The sequence below is a fragment of the Heloderma suspectum genome, chromosome 2 (assembly GCF_057233095.1).
Source record: "Heloderma suspectum isolate Gila_16-S chromosome 2, 16-S_ref, whole genome shotgun sequence".
Taxonomy (NCBI): domain Eukaryota; kingdom Metazoa; phylum Chordata; class Lepidosauria; order Squamata; family Helodermatidae; genus Heloderma; species Heloderma suspectum.
In genome coordinates, this window is record NC_139459.1 from 340,614,535 (window position 1) to 340,636,501 (window position 21,967).

Sequence of the window (21,967 nt, forward strand, 5' to 3'; positions counted from 1 at the left end):
GGAAAGAGAGATTGTCTGAGGAGAGAGCTTTAAAGGAAAGTGCTAGGAAACTTAAAGTTGACATTACATGAAGTCCTGGGCATCCACAGGAGGCTGCAAGGGTGAAATTTCCCCCTATCCCTGTCCCCTGAGCCAAAATCCAGGGATTCCTAGCTTTTATTTTAAAAAAGAAGACGTTTTTAGCCCTTGTAGAAACTGAGATAAGAGGCACAATGTACAGGCACTATTCTACCCATTCAATTTATGAGAAACTAGCCTGCTCCCACCTTTCAGCGTTCTAGCCAATGAACAAAGTCATAGCAATGACTGACATTTTGGAAAGAAGAGCAAGCCAATTAGACAAAATGGTTAGAGTGGCACACCCATTGTATGGTGAAGGAACGTCTTGCTGTAATTTTAAAACCATTTTTTAAATTTTCCATGGTGGAGTGGAGAATTGATTGCTTCCCTATAGACAGCAATTCAGAAATCCAGGATTTTGGTCTAAAGCACAGAGGTAGCGACAAAGACAGGAGTCTAGGATCTACAATGTTTTCATTTTATTTTTTCCTGGTTTTGTAAACATTTTAAAAATTATCAGCATTGATGCTGGCAGAGTGATGTCCATCATCGTCATACCCATATGACAGGGGTGGGTCTGCGGAGCTGAGAGAGTGTGGGTTACTTTAGCCTTGCAAAGTAACTCAAAGTTATACCCATTTGCTGGGCAGAAGGAGGAGGAAAGCATGACAGCCCTGCAGTGTCATCCAGTGTTGGTAGTGCAGTCTCATGTGTTTGGGCAGGGTGGGGGGTGGGGAGGTTCATTGCAGCACTGTTGCAGTTAATGAAGGGCTGAGGTGGGCGAAGGGAGCCAGGGAAATAATTGGGGGTTTCAGCTGCAGGTGGAAAGACATGTTCTCATCTGCTCACTACTGAGCAGCAGTCCATCCATTCAGAAACAACTGAGCAGTAGATGCAGGGATGTCAGAGGAATCTGGTTGCAGGGTGGAACTCGCCAAAATTTAGTTGGCTTTGCCCCACCGTGCTCCATGCACAACAAGTCAGGCCAGGTGGCACAATTTCCATGAATATGTGTGCGTGCGCGCGTGTGTGTGTGAAAACATTTGCGCAACATTTGCATAATTTTACAGCTGAAATTTGTGCAAATTAAGATCACAATTTGCATAATGTTGGGGTCCTGGACAAATGGTGATTTTAGGGGGGAAAAACAATTAAGTTCCTGGATTCTGGGGGAGAGCCCATGGCTCGGATCACAAATGCAAGTCGAGAGGGAGGCTCCAGAGAAGTCCAACGAGCCCAACAAGGCCGGATCTCCCCGCAGTGGCCATCCTTAGGTAGATGTGGTATGATGTTTCTCAGAGACGAGGTCTACCCAACGCAGTAGACAGGATACAGCTCAGTCACCAGATCTACCAGAAATGGTGGACCTCTTTTCTGAACCAGCTGAAGAAGATGGGTTACATTGTCTAGCCAGACATTGACTAGACAGGCCTTTGGTCGGATCCAGGAGGGCCCTTCTGATATCAGGGCAGGCCCAAAACATTTTGCTGCCTGAAGCAAAGGACAAGATGGCACCTCCCTCTCCCATTCCACCTGCAGGAGCCGACTGGGCTGACAGTTGGATCTTTTGTCAACAGTGGGGATGGGACAACATCCTCCACCTCACCTGGGGGCAGCAAGATAGCTTAGGGGGTGCAGGGCATATGCAGCACTGTCCTCCAGCAGAGAGAACAGTCAGGGAACTGCCACTGCTGCCCACTCCACACCACCCAGCATCTGCCACCTCACTCTACCTAATGGTAGGGTCGTCCCTGCCTGATATTGTTAATGGAGAATCAGCAGGTAATCTTTAATCTTTAATGTTTAATCTTCTCCCCACAATGTTTTCCCAGAAATACCTTCTTTCTCTTTTTTACTGTTTCATCCCAGTCAGTCTCCAAGGTGGGAAGAAGGCTGGATACAAGAGAAGACAGCGGGGTTGGTGGGGGGAGATTTGCAGGTAGAAATATGCAGTCACAGGAAGGATTGAACACAGCCCTTACCTCGCCCACCAATTCTTCATTGGAGAGGACTCCCTTGCCACCACATTCACGTTATCTCAGCATATATGGGTTTGGGAAAATTTATTTGCCACAGTATGTTGTTCAGCCCTATGTTGACTGTTTTGATGGCATCCTTTCACTTCTTTCGGATGCTGCAGAATATTTTCATCTCATCTTTCCAGGATCTTCATCCATGCTTGCATATAATAGAAAGGCCGTTGCGTGGCCATAAAGAAGAAAGGGTAAATTTTTTCTCCCTTCAAGGAGGCTAAAGTGTAAGCACACAGAACATTCCCCTTAGCGGCATCAAAAAACAAGACCCTGTTTCGACCATCGTCCAATTCAAGATAAACACCAATTGTCTTAGAAAGTTCCCCAAATACCTGGTTATTCCTCACAGCCCATATGCCCTCATCTGGTTGTAGTTTGATGTCTTTGTTCCTCTTCACAGACGCTCTGGCAACCCCCACAGCCCAACCATTGTAATTCCTCAACTGCACCTCCCAGTAATGTCTGCCTGTGGTGAATCCCTCACAACCTAGCACACAGGAAGAAGAGCCAAATCGCTGGGGATAGTCAGTCAAGTCATGCTTATTATCTCCACATCTCAGAGTTTTCTTATCATTAGATACCGTGAGTTTGCAGTGAGCGGTGTCTGGATCCAGAGTCACTTCCACTGCAGAAGGGAGAGAAAAAGAAGAAAAAACATATCAACTGTTTCCAACTCTCACTTAATTCAAATGTACTGTTTTAGTTATATCAGTCCCACCATTTCGAACTCACTGATTCACAAGAGAAATTCAAGTTAACTAAGCAGTTGTACCATGGAGCCAAAGAAACTGCTTGGCTCTCAAGATTCTCGTGTGTGTGTGTGTGGGTGACAGGTGGAAATGTGCCCTCACCAACACCCTTCCGACCCAAGCCTTTGGGAAGGATCAGGGTCAGATCCAATTAGCTGCCTGTGCCTTTGAAGGTTTTGTTTAGAAATAATCCCCAGTTTTGAAGGTGTGAGCCCACCAGGAAGGGAAGCCTTCATCTTTCTTTTACTGTGTGTTTGTGGCCTTCATCACACAAGGCTAAAAATCCTGAAATTTACCGGGGCTTCTGCTTCCAGAATCTTTGTGGGATTTGTTGTTGTTCAGTTGTTCAGTCGTGACCGACTCTTGGTGATCCTATGGACCATAGAACGCCAGGACTTCCTGTCCTGCGCTGTCTCCCGGAGCATGCTCAAGTCCATATTCATTGCATCGGTGATGCTATCTAGCCATCTCATCCTCTGCCGTCCCCTTCTCCTTTTGCCTTCAATCTTTCCCAGCATCAGGGTCTTTTCCAGAGAGTTTTCTCTTCGCATTAGGTGGCCAAAATATTTGATCTTCAGCTTCAGTATCTGTCCTTCCATGAGCCGTCAGGGTGATTTCCTTTAGGATTGACTGATTTGAACTCCTTGCAGTCCAGGGGACTCATAAGAGTCTTCTCCAGCACCACAGTTCGAAAGCATCGATTCTTCGGTGCTCAGCCTTCCTTATAGTCCAGCCATACGTTGCTACTGGGAAAACCATAGCTTTGATTATACAAACCTTTGTTGGCAAAGTGATGTCTCTGCTTCTTACTATGCTGTCTAGGTTTGCCATAGCTTTCCTCCCAAGGAGCAAGCGTCTTTTAATTTCATGGCTACAATCACCATCTGCGGTGATCTTGGAGCCCAAGAAAATACAATCTGTCACTGCTTCCATTTCTTCCCCTTCTATATGCCAGGAAGTGATGGGGCCAGAGGCCATGATTTTAGTTTTTTTAATGTTGAGTTTCAAACCAGCTTTTGCACTCTCCACTTTCACCCTCAACAAGAGGCTCTTTAGATCCTCTTCGCTTTCTGCCATTAGGGTGGTATCGTCTGCGTATCTGAGGTTGTTGATAATTCTCCTGGCAATCTTAATTCCGACCTATGATTCATCCAACCCGGCGTTTCTCATGATGTACTCTGCATATAAATTAAATAAGCAGGGCGACAATATACAGCCTTGTCGTACTCCTTTCCCAATTTTGAATTCTATCCCAATTTTGAACAGCACAAGAGGCGACTCTACACATGGACATCACCAGATGGTCAATATCGAAATCAGATTGATTATGTACTTTGCAGCCAAAGATGGAGAAGCTCTATACAGTCAGTAAAAACAAGACCTGGAGCTGACTGTGGCTCAGATCATGAGCTGCTTCTTGCAAAATTTCGGCTGAAATTGAAGAACGTAGGGAAAACCACTACACCATTCAGGTATGACCTAAATTATATCCCTTATGAATATACAGTGGAGGTGAGGAATAGATTTAAGGGATTAGACCTGATAGAGTGCCTGAGGAACTCTGGACGGAGGACCGTAACATTGTTCAGGAGGCAGCAACTCAATCCATCCCAAAGAAAAAGAAATGCAAGAAAGCCAAGTGGCTGTCTGAGGAGGCTTTACAAGTAGCTGAGGAAAGAAGGGAAGCGAAAAGCAAGGGAGAAAGGGGAAGATATATCCAACTGAATGCAGAGTTCCAGAGAATAGCAAGGAGAGACAAGAAGGCCTTCTTAAATGAACAATGCAAAGAAATTGAGGAAAACAATAGAATGGGAAAGACTAGAGATCTCTTCAAGAAAATCGGAGATCTCAAGGGAACATTTTGTGCAAAGACAGGCATGATAAAGGACAAAGAAGGCAGGGACCTAACAGAAGCAGATGAGATTAAGAAGAGGTGGAAAGAATACACAGAAGAACTATACAGGAAGATCTTAACGTCCCTGATAGCCATGATAGTGCGGTCACTGAACTTGAGCCGGACAGCCTCGAGAGTGAAGTCAAGTGGGCCTTAGGAAGCATTAGTAACAACAAAGCTAGCGGAGATGACAGTATTCCAGCTGAGCTATTTAAAATCCTAAAAGATGATGCTGTTAAAGTGCTGCAATCAATATGCCAAAAAATGTGGAACACTCAACAGTGGCCACAAGACTGGAAGAGGTCATTTTACATTCCAGTGCCAAAGAAGGGCAACGCCAAAGAGTGTTCAAACTACCGCACAATTGCGCTCATTTCACATGCCAGCAAGGTTATGCTCAAAATCCTACAAGCTAGGCTTCAGCAGCATGTGAACCGAGAACTACCGGAAGTACAAGCAGGGTTTCGAAGAGGCAGAGAAACTAGAGATCAAATCGCCAACATTTGCTGGATCATGGAGAAAGCAAGAGAATTCCAGAAAAACGTCTATTTCTGCTTCATTGACTATGCTAAAGCCTTTGATTGTGTGGATCACAACAAACTCTGGCAAATTCTGAAAGAGATGGGAGTACCAGACCACCTTACCTGTCTCCTGAGAAACCTGTATGAGGGTCAAGAAGCAACAGTAAGAACTGGACATGGAACAACCGATTGGTTCAAAATTGAGAAAGGAGTACGACAAGGCTGTATATTGTCGCCCTGCTTATTTAATTTATATGCAGAGTACATCATGAGAAATGCCGGGTTGGATGAATCAGAGGTCGGAATTAAGATTGCCGTGAGACTTATCAACAACTTCAGATACGCAGACGATACCACCCTAATGGCAGAAAGTGAAGAGGATCTCAAGAGCCTCTTGTTGAGGGTGAAAGTGGAGAGTGCAAAAGCTGGTTTGAAACTCAACATTAAAAAAACTAAGATTATGGCATCTGGCCCCGTCACTTCCTGGCGTATAGAAGGGGAAGAAACAGAAGCAGTGACAGATTTTACTTTCTTGGGCTCCAAGATCACCACAGACGGTGACTGTAGCCATGAAATTAAAAGACACTTGCTCCTTGGGAGGAAAGCTATGGCAAACCTAGACAGCATAGTAAGAAGCAGAGACATCACCTTGCCAACAAAGGTTTGTATAATCAAAGCTATGGTTTTCCCAGTAGTAATGTATGGCTGTGAGAGCTGGACTATAAGGAAGGCTGAGCGCTGACTAATTGATGCTTTCGAACTGTGGTGCTGGAGAAGACTCTTATGAGTTCCCTGGACTTCAAGGAGGTCAAATCAGTCCATCCTAAAGGAAATCAACCCTGAGTGCTCATTGGAAGGACAGATACTGAAGCTGAAGCTCAAATATTTTGGCCACCTAATGCGAAGAGAGAACTCCCTGAAAAAGACCCTGATGCTGGGAAAGATTGAAGGCAAAAGGAGAAGGGGACGGCAGAGGATGAGATGGCTAGATAGCATCACCAATGCAATGAATATGAACTTCAGCACACTCCAGGAGAGAGCAGAGGACAGGAAGGCCTGGCGTGCTATGGCCCATGGGGTCACCAAGAGTCGGACACGACTTAACAACTGAACAACAACAACAAAGTAGCTTAACAGAATGTATAAGACCATCATCTTGCTTATCTCCATAAACTTTCCCCAGTCTTTCCCTGGAGACTTACCCCACTCCACCTTCAGCTGTTGTGGCAAATCTTCTACAGAAAACAGAAAAGGGAGACAGATGAAATGGCATTCCAGAATTATTCTTTATGCTCAGCTAAACTTGTTATGACTACAGGATGCAAAGGACCAATTCATGCATGCACAAGGGGTCTCAACTATCCTAAGGAAAACATTCACATGGTCTGTAATGCGTGAGCTGGGCTATCACAAGAGAAACGTATCTGTGATAATAAAGTTCACACATTATGTGCTTGTTTGCGTGAGTTCGTTCACCAACATCAGAATTGCTTGTATACACAAGACACAATTGTATGAAACAACCTAAAGAAGAATGAGAAAAGAGAACAGAAAGATAAACTGAAAAGGGGGGAAGGCAGCATGAAATATATCTCTCACAGAAGAGAATTTTCTCCAGAAATCATTGCTGGAACCCTTCCCTGTTCCAAAAATCCAGGAGCAATAGCAACTTATTTCTTCACCTCATTTATCCTTGCAATACCTCTGTGAAGTATGAAGGCTGAGAAATATCTCTGCAATAGCAGAACCTGCACATCATGTGTGCCTTCAGCACTGAAAACTCTGTCCCAATTTGTAGTAAATGCTTGTTTTTAATAGGGCTGAAATGTATTAGCCTATCTTAACCCTAATATCCTTGACTGTTTGCGATCATCACAATGTGGACAATTAGTCTGCAAATTCTTTTTATCCCAGCCTTTGCCCTAGGTGTCTCCTTTCCACTAATCAAAAGGCAAGACTTCTTCATAGCTGCATCTACTGCATGGCTCTTCTTATGCTCTTATGACTGTAGCAGGTATTTCCCCATAAAAAAATAGCATCATTGCCTCTGTAGTTTTAATAATTTCCTATATTTCCATTAAATCTTTCCAGATGTCATATACAACCTGCATATTTTCTGTAGGAAATACACGGAAGTTATTTTTGCATGCTACATCTATTTTGACTTGTACCTCACTACGTTTTTAAACTTTGTTCTTTCAGAGCAACAGGCTCCAAGTCCTGAATTCTATTAGCCTCTTCACTGGATCTAGAATGAACTATCTGAGATGCGGTATCACCTTGTTTGGCTATTTCCAGTCTGGTATATGAGTGGCAACAAGTTTTCGAAGATACAATTTTCCCAGAAAGGCACTTTATTCTGTTGTTGTTGTTGTTCAGTCGTTCAGTCGTGTCCGACTCTTCGTGACCCCATGGACCATAACACGCCAGGCCTTCCTGTCCTGCGCTCTCTCCCGGAGCGTACTCAAGTTCATATTCATTGCATCCGTGATGCTATCTAGCCATCTCATCCTCTGCCGTCCCCTTCTCCTTTTGCCTTCAGTCTTTCCCAGCATCGGGGTCTTTTCCAGAGAGTTTTCTCTTCGCATTAGGTGGCCAAAATAGTTGAGCTTCAGCTTCAGTATCTGTCCTTCCAATGAGCACTCAGGGTTGATTTCCTGTAGGATTGACTGATTTGACCTCCTCGCAGTCCAGGGGACTCGTAAGAGTCTTCTCCAGCACTTTATTCTGTACTGTCCCTAAATCCTGCATTTAAAAAAAAAAAAAGTATACTCCCTGCCTCTACAAAAACTATCCTAGGCATCTCTTCTCATCTTACTTGTAAACCCTTATTTCCTTGCCCTCCCCCACCAAAATACACCTTGAGTAAATGAAGGGAAAATAGACCTATCTGTCCATTTGGTCCAGTACAACTCTGCGATTTAAGTTTACTGCTTGCAGTCTTCTGATAGGTTTGGTGTAGAATTCTAGACACACACACCCCAACCCATTGCTTTCTGCAGATACAAATATAATTTCTAAGGTGTTTCTAATCTCTCCGTTTAGTACCTGTGAATGCTCGCAGAGTCTCTTGCAAGATAAAGTATTTTTTAGAGAAGGCACAAAGCTTTTTTTCCAGCTCAGAACAAACATCCTGCTCCTTGAATTCCACCTTGCACCTAACAAAAAACATATATTTCCATTTGTTATTCTTTAAGGTGACACAAAATTATTTGCTGGTTTTGCTGCAACAGGCTAACATGTAGCATGTAGTGTCATGTTGTTATTGTGCTCGCTCATTTTTAAAGGGACAACCACCTTGCGTTCAGAGGCCTGGATCCTAAGTTGCCCTTCTACAACAGCAATATAAGCCAGTGGAGTAGGGATACAGAACCTCCTGCCTGCTCCCTCCATGAGCTATCAAACATACAAGGTAACTGACAAGAAGAGACTGTGTACAGGCTGATTTGACAGCTTTTGACAGTTGACAGGTGGGGAAAAGGGATGCACATCACCCCCTTAGCAGGGTGATCCCCAGAGTTATAAGTATTGTCCCTACCCTTGGGGGTGCCCCGCTTTGAATTCCCACTTGCCCCAGTCTCCAGAATGTCTTTTTCATAAAAATCTATAAGCCACCCCATTTTTCGCTCTCAATCGCAGTAAAAACACCAACCTTTGACAGCTCTTTTGACAGCTGTCATATGGTGATCACCCTACCGAGGGGGTGATCTGCACCCCTTTTCCCCGCCTGTCAACGGTCAAAGGCTGTAAAACCAGCCTATATACAGTCTCCTCTTGTCAATTACCTTGTATGTCTGATAGTTCAAACATGCAAGGTATCAGACAAGACAAGCCCATCTGTTTTGGACAGCTTGCAAACAACCTAACTTTGATCCTTTGGGGGCTCAATAGTCAGTACAGATGCCTTTAAAAAAAATAGTTTAGTGTTCACAGGGGGGATGCAGCCTGTGGGGGGGGGTATCAGGGGGCAAAAATGGACCCTGGACCTCCTGCAGTTGCCCACCCCTGGTGTGGACAATACTAAGCTAAATGGGCAAATAGCCTGACTCAGAATAAGTTTACCTATGTTCCTAAACTGGAAGAGGTGCTCCAGGGTCCTTGGAAGCTCAGTGCAGATGGAGTCCCCGCCTTCTATACCAACCTTGGAGCTGGGGAGGTGGCAGGATCATCCCCACAGTTATGCTGCACTTTGGAGATGCACCAATCTTCTCCAAAGCACAGCAAAACCATGGAATGCTCCCCACCTTCCTCTCCAGCTCCAGGCCCGGAGGAAGACTTGGGGTTGTTACACTTGCCGGAGGCTGGCCAAACCTTCACCATGGCGAGCATAATTGTGGGGCCCTGTATATTGCCTCATTCTGTGGGGTGAGCATATTCCTTCACGTGGCTAGCGCTAGGAAAGCACTAAAAGACAGAAGTGCACGTGCAAAGTGCACGCAGTCCTGCTAAGAAGGCCATTCGGCATATTACATGAGAGTGCAGCAACAGAGGTCACCTACCTGCTCAAAGTTTCCCCAATATCCTAGAGGGAAGAGAGATATGGAAAGTTATATCTGAGGTTTCATCTATTCAAGAGCATGTTGCACTGGTGAAATACCACTTTTATTATAACTCCTATGTGGAATTGCTTTCACGCCCATGCACGCATGGTCAGGGGGCATTCAGGAGTGTGATTCTAAATAAATGAAATCTTCGTTCCAGCATCCTGAGACATTTCTCTTCATTTTGGGGTCTGGGATGCTCTCCTGCTTTTGCACCTTTGGAAGGTGTTTGTGCTACTAAATCACTCCATGCTTTGAATTTTAAATTCAGTTTTTAAATTGCCCACAATACACAAAATATCAACAAAGTAAGATTTGTAACTTATAATGTATATAATGTATAATGTAACTTGTAATGCTTTCATAAATGACACATTTTATGTTGTTAAAATGGTAAAATACATTTAGGTTTGAGAAGAATGCCAGTTTTGCATATGTTGTCATTTTTCCCAGCACACACATACATACACACACAGGAAAAATGGTGTGTGTTTTTTCATGGCTTCAAATTTCTGGAAATTTCACATGTCTGTCTCTGGGCATAACTATCCTTCACATCTCTGCATGGGTATTTTCTCATTCTTATTTGAAAACTCTGGATAAGACAAAATCTCACCAGCAGGAATGTGCTCGGTGGCTGCATTCTCTTCTCTTCCATCTCATAGATGAGGGTATCCATAAGGCAGATCTCACCAGAGAGCTTAGTGATAAATTCCTCCTCCTCCTTCACAAGCTCTTCCAAGTTGTCCAGCATCTCTTTCTCTTGTTGTTTCAGAAACGTTTGTATTTCTTCAAATTTGGACACAATCTTCTGCTTCTCAATGGCTACCTTTTCCTGTAAAGGGTAATAGGAAAGGTAGGGTATACAAATGCATCATATACAAATGCACCAGAACAAAAACAAAAAACAGAAGTCAGAGCACATTTCAAAGTCACTGCCTCTGAAAACTGTTCGGAAATTTCAGCGGGACCAGAATGCTGTGGCCAGACTATTGACCAGGCCATTACAGGAAGCAGGTGATTTCCTTGTTACAGCAGCTTCACTGGCTACTGGTCTAATTCCAGACACAATTCAAGGTGCTGGTTATAACCTATAAAGCCCAATATGGCTAGGGACCAGGCTACCTAAAAGACCGCCTTCACCCATATGAGCCAGCCCAGGTCTTAAGATCTTCGGGAGAGGCCCTTCTTTTGAGACTGCTGCCTTCAGAGGCTTGTGTGGTAGTGATGCCACAGGGCCTTCTCGGTGGCTGCTCCCAGGCTGTGGAACTCCCTGCTGAGGGAAGCTAGATTGGCTCCCTCTCTGCTATCTTTCCATTGGCAGGCAAAGACCTTTTTATTCTGTGGGGTTGGGTGCTGTTTTAATTTTGTTACTGTTGTGTTTTTAATTGTGTGTCTGTTTTATTATTGTTTTAATCAAGTTTTATTTATCATTTCCTCTGACTGTAAGCTGCACTGAGTGCCATTTTCTTGGTAGAAAGATGGGGGTATAACTCAACTCAAATCAATAAATTTCCTCCCACATTCAGAATGCAAATAACAGATGTACTAATTAGTGAGTTTCAGATGGACTGTCTGCATTTTTTCGGGGGAGTATTACCTACACATTTATTAAATTAAATTAAATTAAATTTATATTTGTTCACCAGTTGTAGTAACAGAGGGGAGGGGGAAATGTCTTCTGATATCACAAGTTCCAGCCAAATCAGAGCTGTGCACTGCTGCCTTCTGTCAAACAAACCGAACTTTTTTTGCACCTTTGGAAGGTGTTTGTTTCTGCTGAGTTCAAGGTGGGAGAAAAGTTGGTACCATTAAACAAAACACAGTGAATGAATTTCCACCACTTCCATTTGAGTGTTCCCACCTCTCAAATTAGGTATGTCTGTGCCCACCCACAGAGAGATAAAGTACTTGTACACCTAAAGATGCAAGAGGAGCCCTACTGGAGACATATTGCATCATATAAATGACAAATTGCACCATTTAGTTCATGGGGATGCTCACAGAGGGATGCTAATGACAGCTATGTAACCTGGAAGAGAACACTAGAGAATTTTGTGTTGACCAAATAGATTCCCTTTGTTGTTCAGTCGTTAAGTTGTGTCCAACTCTTCGTGACCCCATGGACCATAGCACACCAGGCCTTCCTGTCCTCCACTCTCTCCTGGAGTGTGCTGAAGTTCATGTTCATTGCATCCGTGATGCTATCTAGCCATCTCATCCTCTGCCATCCCCTTCTCCTTTTGCCTTCAATCTTTCCCAGCATCAGGGTCTTTTCCAGAGAGTTTTCTCTTCGCATTAGGTGGCCAAAATATTTGAGCTTCAGCTTCAGTATCTGTCCTTCCAATTAGCAGTCAGGGTTGATTTCCTTTAGGATTGACTGATTTGACCTCCTTGCAATCCAGGGAACTCGTAAGAGTCTTCTCCAGCACCACAGTTCGAAAGCATCAATTCTTCAGCGCTCAGCCTTCCTTATAGTCCAGCTCTCACAGCCATACATTACTACTGGGAAAACTATAGCTTTGATTATACAAACCTTTGTTGGCAAGGTGATGTCTCTGCTTCTTACTATGCTGTCTAGGTTTGCCATAGCTTTCCTCCCAAGGAGCAAGCGTCTTTTAATTTCATGGTTATAGTCACCGTCTGCGGTGATCTTGGAGCCCAAGAAAGAAAAATCTGTCACTGCTTCCGTTTCTTCCCCTTCTATATTGTCAGGAAGTGATGGGGCCAGATGCATGATCTTAGTTTTTTTAATGTTGAGTTTCAAACCAGCTTTTGCACTCTCCACTTCCACCCTCAACAAGAGGCTCTTTTGATCCTCTTTGCTTTCTGCCATTAGGGCGGTATCGTCTGCGTATCTGAGGTTGTTGATAATTCTCCCGGCAATCTTAATTCCGACCTGTGATTCATCCAACCCGGCGTTTCTCATGATGTACTCTGCATATAAGTTAAATAAGCAGGGCGACAATATACAGCCTTGTTGTACTCCTTTCCCAATTTTGAACCAATCGGTTGTTCCATGTCTGGTTCTTACTGTTGCTTCTTGACCCCCATACAGGTTTCTCAGGAGACAGGTAAAGTGGTCTGGTACTCCCATCACTTTAAGAATTTGCCACAGTTTGTGTGATCCACACAATCAAAGCCTTTAGCGTTGTCAGTGAAGCAGAAATAGATGTTTTTCTGGAATTCTCTTCCTTTCTCCATGATCCAGTGAATGTTGGCGATTTGATCTCTAGTTCCTCTGCCTCTTCGAAACCCCGCTTGTACTTCTGGTAGTTCTTGGTTCACATGCTGCTGAAGCCTAGCTTGTAGGATTTTGAGCATAACCTTGCTGGCATGTGAAATGAGTGCAATTGTGCGGTAGTTTGAACACTCTTTGGCATTGCCCTTCTTTGGAATTGGAATGTAAACTGACCTTTTCCAGTCTTGTGGCCAGTGTTGAGTGTTCCAAATTTGTTGGCATATTGAGTGCAGCACTTTAACAGCATCATCTTTTAGGATCTTAAATAGCTCAGCTGGAATACTGTCATCTCCACTAGCTTTGTTGTTACTAATGCTTCCTAAGGCCCACTTGACTTCACTCTCGAGGATGTCTGGCTCAAGTTCAGTGACCGCACTATCATGGCTATCAGGGACATTAAGATCTTTCCTGTATAGTTCTTCTGTGTATTCTTTCCACCTCTTCTTAATCTCATTTGCTTCTGTTAGGACTCTGCCTTCTTTGTTCTTTATCATGCCCGTCTTTGCATAAAACGTTCCCTTGAGATCTCCAATTTTCTTGAAGAGATCTCTAGTCTTTCCCATTCTATTGTTTTCCTCAATTTCTTTGCATTGTTCATTTAAGAAGGCCTTCTTGTCTCTCCTTGCTATTCTCTGGAACTTTGCATTCAGTTGGATATATCTTCCCCTTTCTCCCTTGCTTTTCGCTTCCCTTCTTTCCTCAGCTACTTGTAAAGCCTCATCAGACAGCCACTTGGCTTTCTTGCATTTCTTTTTCTTTGGGATGGATTGAGTTGCTGCCTCCTGAACAATGTTACGGACCTCCATCCATATTTCCTCAGGCACTCTGTCTATCAGGTCTAATCCCTTAAATCTATTCCGCACCTCCTCTGTATATTCATAAGGGATATGATTTAGGTCATACCTGAATGGTGTAGTGGTTTTCCCTACGTTCTTCAATTTCAGCCGAAATTTTGCAACAAGCAGCTCATGATCTTAGCCACAGTCAGCTCCAGGGCTTGTTTTTACTGACTGTATAGAGCTTCTCCATCTTTGGCTGCAAAGGACATAATCAATCTGATTTCGATACTGACCATCTGGTGATGTCCATGTGTAGAGTCGCCTCTTGTGCTGTTGGAAAAAAGTGTTTGCTATGATCAGCATGTTCTCTTGGCAAAACTCTATTAGCTTTTGTCCTGCTTCATTTTGTACACCAAGGCCATGCTTGCCTGTTATCCCGGTTATTTCTTGACTTCCTACTTTAGCATTCCAATCCCCTATGATGAAGAAGACATCTTTTTTTGGTGTTAGTTCTAGAAGGTGTTGTAGGTCTTCATAAAACCAATCAACCTCCGCTTCTTTGGCCTCAGTGGTTGGGGCATAGACTTGAATTACTGTGATGTTGAATGGTTTGCCTTGTATATGTACTGATATCATTCTGTTATTTTTGGGATTGTAGCCCAGTACTGCTTTTCCCACCCTTTTGTTGATTGAGTGCTACTCCATTTCTTCTAAGGGATTCTTGCCCACAGTAGGAGATATAATGGTCACCTGAATTAAATTCGCCCATGCCTGTCCATTTTAGTTTGCTGATTCCCAAGATGTCGATGTTCAATCTTGCCATCTCATGTTTGACCACCTCCAGCTTACCTTGATTCATTGATCTGACATTCCAGGTTCCTAAACAATATTGTTCTTTACAGCATCAGATTTTCTTTTCACCACCAGACACATCCACAGCTGAGTGTCCTTTCGGCTTTGGCCCAGCCGCTTCACTCTTTCTGGCGCTACTTGGAAATACCCTCTGCTCTTCCCCAGTAGTATATTGGACACCTTCCGACCTGAGGGGCTCATCTTCGGGCATCATATCTTTTAGCCTTGTGATACATTCCATGGGGTTTTCTTGGCAAGAATACTGGAGTGGGTTGCCATTTCCTTCTCCAGTGGACCACATTTTGTCAGAACTCTCCGCCATGACCTGTCCGTCTTGGGCGGCCCTGCACGGCATAGCTTATGGCTTCACTGAGATTCCCTTTGGTTTCAGGTAAATCTACTAAAGTGAATAGTTTTCTATGACAAATTAACAAACCTATGAATACTAATAAAAAACAGGAGCCCTACTGTTTCATTTAAATGACAGACAGCACTATTTGGTTCATGGGGATGATCACAGAGAGATGCTATTGACAGCCATGTCATCTGGAAGAGAACACTAGAGAATTTTGTTTTCACAGAAAAGAGCCCCTTTGGTTTAACTTAAATCCACTAAAGTAAATCTAGTTTTTTATGGCGAATTAACAAACCTGCGAATTCTAATAAAATTATTCAAATTCAGTTAAACTGCAGAATATTTTCTGTTTTATGGAACAGTGTCATACAGTAGTGATGACTGCTCTAAGCAATTTCTAGAGAACCTACCAATTCCCCCCCTTCTTAGAGCAGCGGTCCTCAATGCAGTGCCTGCAGGTGCCATGGCGCCCATTGGCACCTCCAATGGTGCCCATGAAGGGATCCCCAACGTGGTGCTCGCAGGCACCCGCCATTTTTTTTATTTTCCCCATTTTTAAAATATATGTACATGGATTTGTATATACCCATAGCAATGAATACATCTGAAACAACTTTCTAGCAATCATGCATAGGCTTCAACAAAAGCAGACCAAATATCCAACCAAATATTCATTTGAAAATGGCATCTATATGCAACTTGTTCAGATATTGAAAGCGTTGTAAGGTCCTCAATCCATTGCATTATAGGAGGTGAGTGTTTTTTCCCTTCCGTGTTGTACTATCAGACTTTTAGCTGTCAAAAGGGCATGGAGAATTCATTTACACTATGTTAATTTCCATGAAGCAGGGAAATAATTTAAAAGAGTGTGTATATCAGTATTAAAGATAGTCTTAAAGACTATTAAAGATAGTATTAAAGATAGTCCCAATACAAAATTTGTCTGTATAATAACCTCCCCCGCAAAAGAATCAACTACTGGACATTGCCAAAACGTATGTTTAAAAGAAGCATTAGCTATTGCACCACCAGCAATTAAACAAATTAGACAATCCCTTATTAAAGAGAAGTTGCAGTGTCCAACAGAGACAAAACAAAAGTTTTTGCTGAATAAGACGCAGCATAAGATCCATAGACACGAAAGGAAGACGCCAAAGCAGCAGTCCACTGATTAGGCATTTTGTGGTGGTGCCCACAGCATGATCTCAAATCCCTAAATGTGCCCATGGGGCCAAAATGGCTGGGGACCCTTGATCCAGAGCCAACATAAGAGTCTGAAACAGAAATACAACAGAATGAAGCTGGTGAGACTTCCTGGCCAGTAAGGGAAGAGACAACTGTAAAACTATTAATGGGCCACACAATTGCACAACAGATCTAAATCCCTGGCTAGTTTTCCATCTGTACAACAGGAAAGCCATCTACATATATTGAAATGCTCACATCTGAAACACTAGAATTAGATCAATGCTTACCTGAAGCCCCTTGAATCGCTGCTTTTCTTTGGTACGAATCTTGAAAGTCTTTTCTCTCTTTTCTCTCCAAACCTGTAATTGGGTCTTTAATTCTTCCTGAAGAAAAAATATTATGGTAAAACTTAATTTCTTGGTGGAATTATTGGTGCTAAAAAAACACAAGATGAAAATTAACGTTGCTGGATCAGAATTAAAATCTACAACGCCCTGTATAATTTGGAATTATTCAATTAGATCAGCTGTCCCTCCAGATGTTGTTGGACTGCAATTCCCATCAGTCCTAATGAGCACAGCCAATGATGAGGGATGATGGGAGTTTTAGTCCAATAACTCTGTAAGGCCACATGTTCCCTATTTCTACCCTAGAGCTGCCTGTGGGTGCTTCCAGATGGACATCTCCTAGAGCTCCTGAAGCATTCCTATTCCACTTTAAAGTGTAAGTGGATTTGCAATGGACTTCCAATACTACCAGAGGCATAACACTTTTTGTGCATGTATCTTCTGATATGCTCACACTAGTGGAAGGGCCATTGCTGTGTGGGCGGGCAAGTTACAGTTCTCTCTCATCCTCCCCCCTCTCCTTCCCCAGTGCACTTTCAGGGTGAGGTGGACTGGACAAAAGACTGCTGAACTCTTGATCAGACAGAGACTGGGTTCGCACGATCACAAGAAGGAAAATATGTCACGGTAGCTCATTTTCTCTCTCCACGTGTGCGCGAGCTGCCTAGTTAGCATAGTTACCATCGAAGCTTCACAACTTCGAATCTTCGAAAATCATGGCTGAATTAGAAAAAAGAACATCGTGGAGAAGCCCCGATTCTGCGAGGATGTCTTAATTAAAAAACAACAACATCCGGAGCGGGGGATAGGAGGGGGTAAAACTTAATCTCATTTGAAGGGATAGAACAACCCCCTGCTCAATGCCGGAAGCCTGATTCCCAGGCGGTCGTCCATCCAACTACTGACCGGGGCCGACCCCACTTAGCTTCCGAGATCAGACAAGAGCGTGCACATCTAGCCCTTTGCTTGTTGCTGAGGAAGCTATGCGATCAATAGCCGGAAGAAGACATGGGGCCGTCGAGGGCTGTGATTGGACAGAAGGGAAATACAAACACCGCCGTATATGGACAGGTGGGGGAGGGGACTACGACTGGATACGGTAGCAAAGGCGGAAAATCAGAGCACATTAAGGGGAAATATTGGGATATTAGGGTATTGAAAGCGGGAGCACGGAAGTGGGACATTCTGGTTCCAATTCGAAGCGGCTACTGCGTAGTGTGCAAGGCAGGCGGTGAAACCTCATTGGAAGCGAAAAAAGGCAGTAAGTGTAGATCCAGCCCAGGTCTGCTTTTACTGATGTTTATGCATAATCTAGTCTTTTTTCCTTCCCCCTGCCCCCAAATATTGTGTATTTGAAACTGAGGACTTTAGAGTATGTTATATTTTCAGTTTTTTGTTTTTGTTTGTTTGCTTTGTTGAAACTCACAATAAAAAACTGATTTTTTTAAAAAATTGTCATCAGCCCAACACACAGATCAGGACACATCCTCAATTTAATCTTTGCTCCAGGATAGTCTGGTGGGGGGTTGAAGGCAGGAGTGACCCCGTTGTTATGGTTGGACCACTTCCTTGTGAAGTTTGGACTTGCAACAGCAGTTCCCCCTGCGGGGGGACACACACACACACACACTAGGATGCTCCTCCCTCAGAGACTTATGGAAACTGTCAGCTTCTTGAATGCACTAGGGGATTTTCCAGCAGGTAAAGCTGGTGATCCTGTTGAGGCCCTTGCTTCACTGTCAAATGGTGAGATGCAAAGGGCCATCAACACCAGAGGGTCTTCCCTAGAGCTGCAAGGCCAGTTTGTGCCCTGATACTCTGTGGAGCTGCAGGCAGTGAAGCAGGCTGGATGATGACAATAGAGCACAGGTGGCTGAATCTTGCTCCAAAGCTGATCAAACACTGGTCAAAGCGCAAAATTGTGCCTACCATGCGGCAGCACAGGTGGCAAAAAAGGATTATCTTGCCGCCTCCATCACATCCTTGAGTAGCAACCCAGTAGAGCTCTTTAGAGTCGTTCAGAACTTGCTGATCCCAGGAGGAGCTCCTTTAGAACCCTGAAAGGCTCTAAAGGCTGTGATAGTTTTCCAATACACTTTGAAGATAAAGGCATCTGGCTCCAAAGCAGTCTAGTCACCACAGTTATGGCAGCACTGAGTGAAGTCTCCAGTGCCTCATCTAGCCATAGTTTGTGGGATGCATTTCAATTAGTGCTGCCTGATGACATGGACAAAGTCCTAGCGGTAAACATTAGAAGGCATTGTGCTGCTATTCCATCTTTTCTTCCTTAATAGATTTTCCCCGGTAAGAAAAAGGACGGAAGAGATGATGGAGAAACATGGGAGGGTTAACAAGTGGAAGGTGACAACGTCTGGACCCCCATCCTGTAAAATTCTGCAAATGAGACAAGGTGATGGCCCAATAAAAGCCATGTCTGGAAGCACTCTCCATTAAGGAAAATAAAGACAGAGTCGCTGCACAATACCTTCTGACTGTTAGCATTAGAATCCCTCCATTTGAGAGCACCCAAGGACAACTGAGGAGTTGACTCCAAGGGTACTTCCAAATTATTAGAGCCCTTTCACACTGCTACAGCAGTGCTCTTGCGCAATGATTTGGAAATTGGGTTTTTTTCTGTGGTTCCACGCTGCACCTAACCTCACGCTTTAGCTCAGTTGCAAACTCACAAAGCTCGATCCCCACAGGAAAGGCAAAAGCGAGTGGGGCATTACCCGGGGGAAAAAAAGTTTCTACACCTGCCAAATGGATCTGCGGGCAACTTGACAGTGTGCCCCCCGCCCGCACCCCACCGATCCGCTCCCCAGCTCCACTCTTTTCACCCTTCCAATCCACAAAGCTTTGAAACTTGAGAGGTCAGGAATGAGATTTCTTGCCATTTTGCAAACTTCTCCAGAACCGAAGGTGCTTTCAGACGAGGCTTTTATTGGGCCATCACCCTGACTCATTCATGGAAATGTACAAGGACTCCAGACAACAGTGTCTTCCATTCATCGCCCTTCCTTGTTTTCCCAATGCTTCGTCTGACTTTTTTCCTACTTTGGAAAATCCATTAAGGAAGAGAAGATGGAATTGCTGCACAGTGCCTTCTGGCTGCTAGAGCAAGGAGCCCTCTTCCTGGAAGCCCCCTGAACGCAACAGGAAGCCCCTGAGTCACCCTCCCCCTCAGAGCACTTCAGCACCACAAAGGGGGGAGGATTAACCCTTCCACTTCCTTCCTCACTGATCCCCCTCAGAGATACTCCCTTAAATGGCACACAGAGAGACACCCTTGGGGGATATTCTACCCTTTTCTGCTTTTACAGAGTGGATGGTTTTTCAACACCTGGAGCAGTGGAAGAGGCAAAAAGACTTGAGGAAAGAGGGCAGGGCTGATAGTATAATCCACCAGATGATTCTTCTGAGAATGAATTGTATGCTTTAAAGACTAGGGCTTTGATACAAAGATCCCTTTGTGTGAGTGGAAAAAGCTTCTACTCATACACAGATTGCTGATTTGCCTCCTGATTGCAATGCCCCATGCGCCTCAAAGAGCAGCTCCAGACCCCCTTGGAGCTGTTCTTCAGGATACATGGGGGTCCATCTAACCCCTTTCTGTACAAGTGAAAATGCCTTCTATTCATTCAAGCAAATCTTTGAATCCAAGCTATTATTCTAGAATCTGTCAGCTGGAGTTTGCAACCACACCCAGTCTCCATGGAAAATGCTTGTTGCTTTCCCAACTGTGAGAAGTTATGCAGTGTACCCATGAGCCTCTAAGAATGCTGGAAGGTATATGAACAAACATACCCTGGAGAAGATGCTGATGCTAGGGAAAGTGGAAGGCAAAAGGAAGAGGGGCCGACCAAGGGCAAGGTGGATGGATGACATTCTGGAGGTGACAGACTCGGCCTTGGGGGAGCTGGGGGTGGCGACGGCTGACAGGAAGCTCTGGCGTGGGCTGGTCCACGAAGTCACGAAGAGTCGGAAGCGACTGAGCGAATAAACAACAATATGAACAAATGCCCAAAGCAAGGCTGCCCAAGTTTGGCTCTGCAGATTTCTTACCTTGTAATCGCGGGCAGCTTCCTCAACAGGCTCGAAAGAGGGAGCTGTCTGGTCTTTGGATTCTGTGCAGGTGGAACACATCAGCTTCTGTTCATCTTTGCAGAAGAGGCTCAGAGGCTCCCGGTGCATCTCGCACATCTTCTCCTCACCGGCGCTTTCTGCCATCTCAAACTTCATTCGTTTGGCTATTTGTACAAAATTCTCCAGTTCCTTGTTCGGCCTGAATGTTCCGTTCAGGGCTATTCCTCCACACCGAGGGCAGGAGAAATCAAGCACTGATTCTTGGCACAGCTGAGAGACACACGTCAGGCAGAAACTGTGCCCACAGTCTATGGACACCGGCTCAGTGAAATATTCGTGGCAGAGAGAGCACAAAGCTTCATCTTGAAGCCTTTTTGCGGAGCTGGCTGCAGCCATGGCTGCTTCTGCAGTACAGCCAGAAAAAGCTCACATTCCTGATCTCAGCCAAACCCTGATAAAACAGGAAGTGGGTGTTCCCAGAGACTGACAGTTGAATACGGCCTTCCTCAACGGCACTGCCAGCAATGTGGTAAAAGCCACAGGGCATCACAAGTAGAAATGGCAATAATTACAGATCTATCTAGTTCAATCCTCAGGATACTTCTGCCTTGTCTGCACAGCCTGCCATTTTACACACTCTGGATGCTGAGGTGTACTTTAAATTATAATACTGTATTGTCAGACAATTCTGTTTTTTTAAAGATATATCTTTAATCAAAAGATCAAACTCAGTCTTGACTTTTAAATTAGTGGACAGGTTACCGCAGAGTAAATGAGTGTGCGACCTAGGAGAGACCAGAGCCTTCAACCAGGGGTGTTCTGCAAGGTTGGCAGAAGGTAGGTTCGGATAGCAGTATATCTCTGGGTGATTTGCAATAGATCAGCAACCATTTCTCAACCCCAAATTGATAACAATGGGAACAAGGTGACTCCACCACCCCAACTTGTACTACTGAAACTAAAAAAGCAGGGGGCAGGAGGCAGTAATGATCAGGAGTGGATTTTGTTGAGGAAGCACAGTGAGTTCAGTTCTAGTACTCAAAATAAATCTCTGGGCTCAGAATTCTTTAGTTTTAGGGGTATCCTTTTACATCAAGCCCAGGTTGATGGATCTTTGGTTTTTGGTAAAACAAACACACACACACACACATTAGATTCCACAAGCCTGAAGTCTGCCCACCGATGGACTAGAGGCATTTGAAAATGTAGGAGGTCCACTTCTGTCTCAGAAGCTTTCATTGACAGCTGGATCTACCTCCAGTCTATTTGGTTTTATTTTCCATTTGATTCTGTGGAGGCCACCCCTCCTATCTTTCTCTTG

At 44.3% G+C, this 21,967-nt stretch overlaps 1 protein-coding gene across 9 annotated transcripts; it reads right to left on the minus strand.

The window, feature by feature from the left end:
* Positions 1–345: 345 nt before the first annotated feature.
* LOC146355197 (tripartite motif-containing protein 10-like) lies at positions 346–21,351 on the minus strand. 9 transcript variants are annotated; one of them, XR_014787130.1, is made up of 9 exons: positions 20,626–21,351; positions 16,501–16,596; positions 10,415–10,633; positions 9,757–9,779; positions 8,306–8,415; positions 6,460–6,492; positions 2,675–2,718; positions 2,043–2,238; positions 351–1,953 (listed from the first exon to the last, which is right to left on the minus strand). XR_014787130.1 is itself a non-coding variant. In XM_084830330.1 (8 exons), the coding sequence occupies exons 1-8, from the start codon at positions 21,040–21,042 to the stop codon at positions 2,230–2,232; spliced, it is 951 nt and encodes a 316-aa protein (XP_084686456.1). In that variant the 5' UTR covers positions 21,043–21,351; the 3' UTR covers positions 351–2,229. The 9 variants fall into 9 exon arrangements, 7 of the variants coding, with proteins under 7 accessions (XP_084686449.1, XP_084686456.1, XP_084686452.1 ...); XR_014787129.1 differs by having other exon boundaries at positions 346–1,953; positions 2,043–2,718; positions 20,368–21,351; XM_084830330.1 differs by having other exon boundaries at positions 351–2,238.
* Positions 21,352–21,967: the final 616 nt, after the last annotated feature.

Bases quoted from the DNA above. Each gene is read 5' to 3' on its own strand.
- LOC146355197 (XM_084830323.1), bottom strand. From the start codon at position 21,042: ATGGCTGCAGCCAGCTCCGCAAAAAGGCTTCAAGATGAAGCTTTGTGC. The intron at 16,597-20,367 runs GTATGTTTGTTC...TTTTTTCTTCAG, and splicing joins GCATCAGCATCTTCTCCAGG to GAAGAATTAAAGACCCAATT. The intron at 6,493-8,305 runs GTACTAAACGGA...TGTTTTCTGTAG, and splicing joins GACTCTGCGAGCATTCACAG to AAGATTTGCCACAACAGCTG.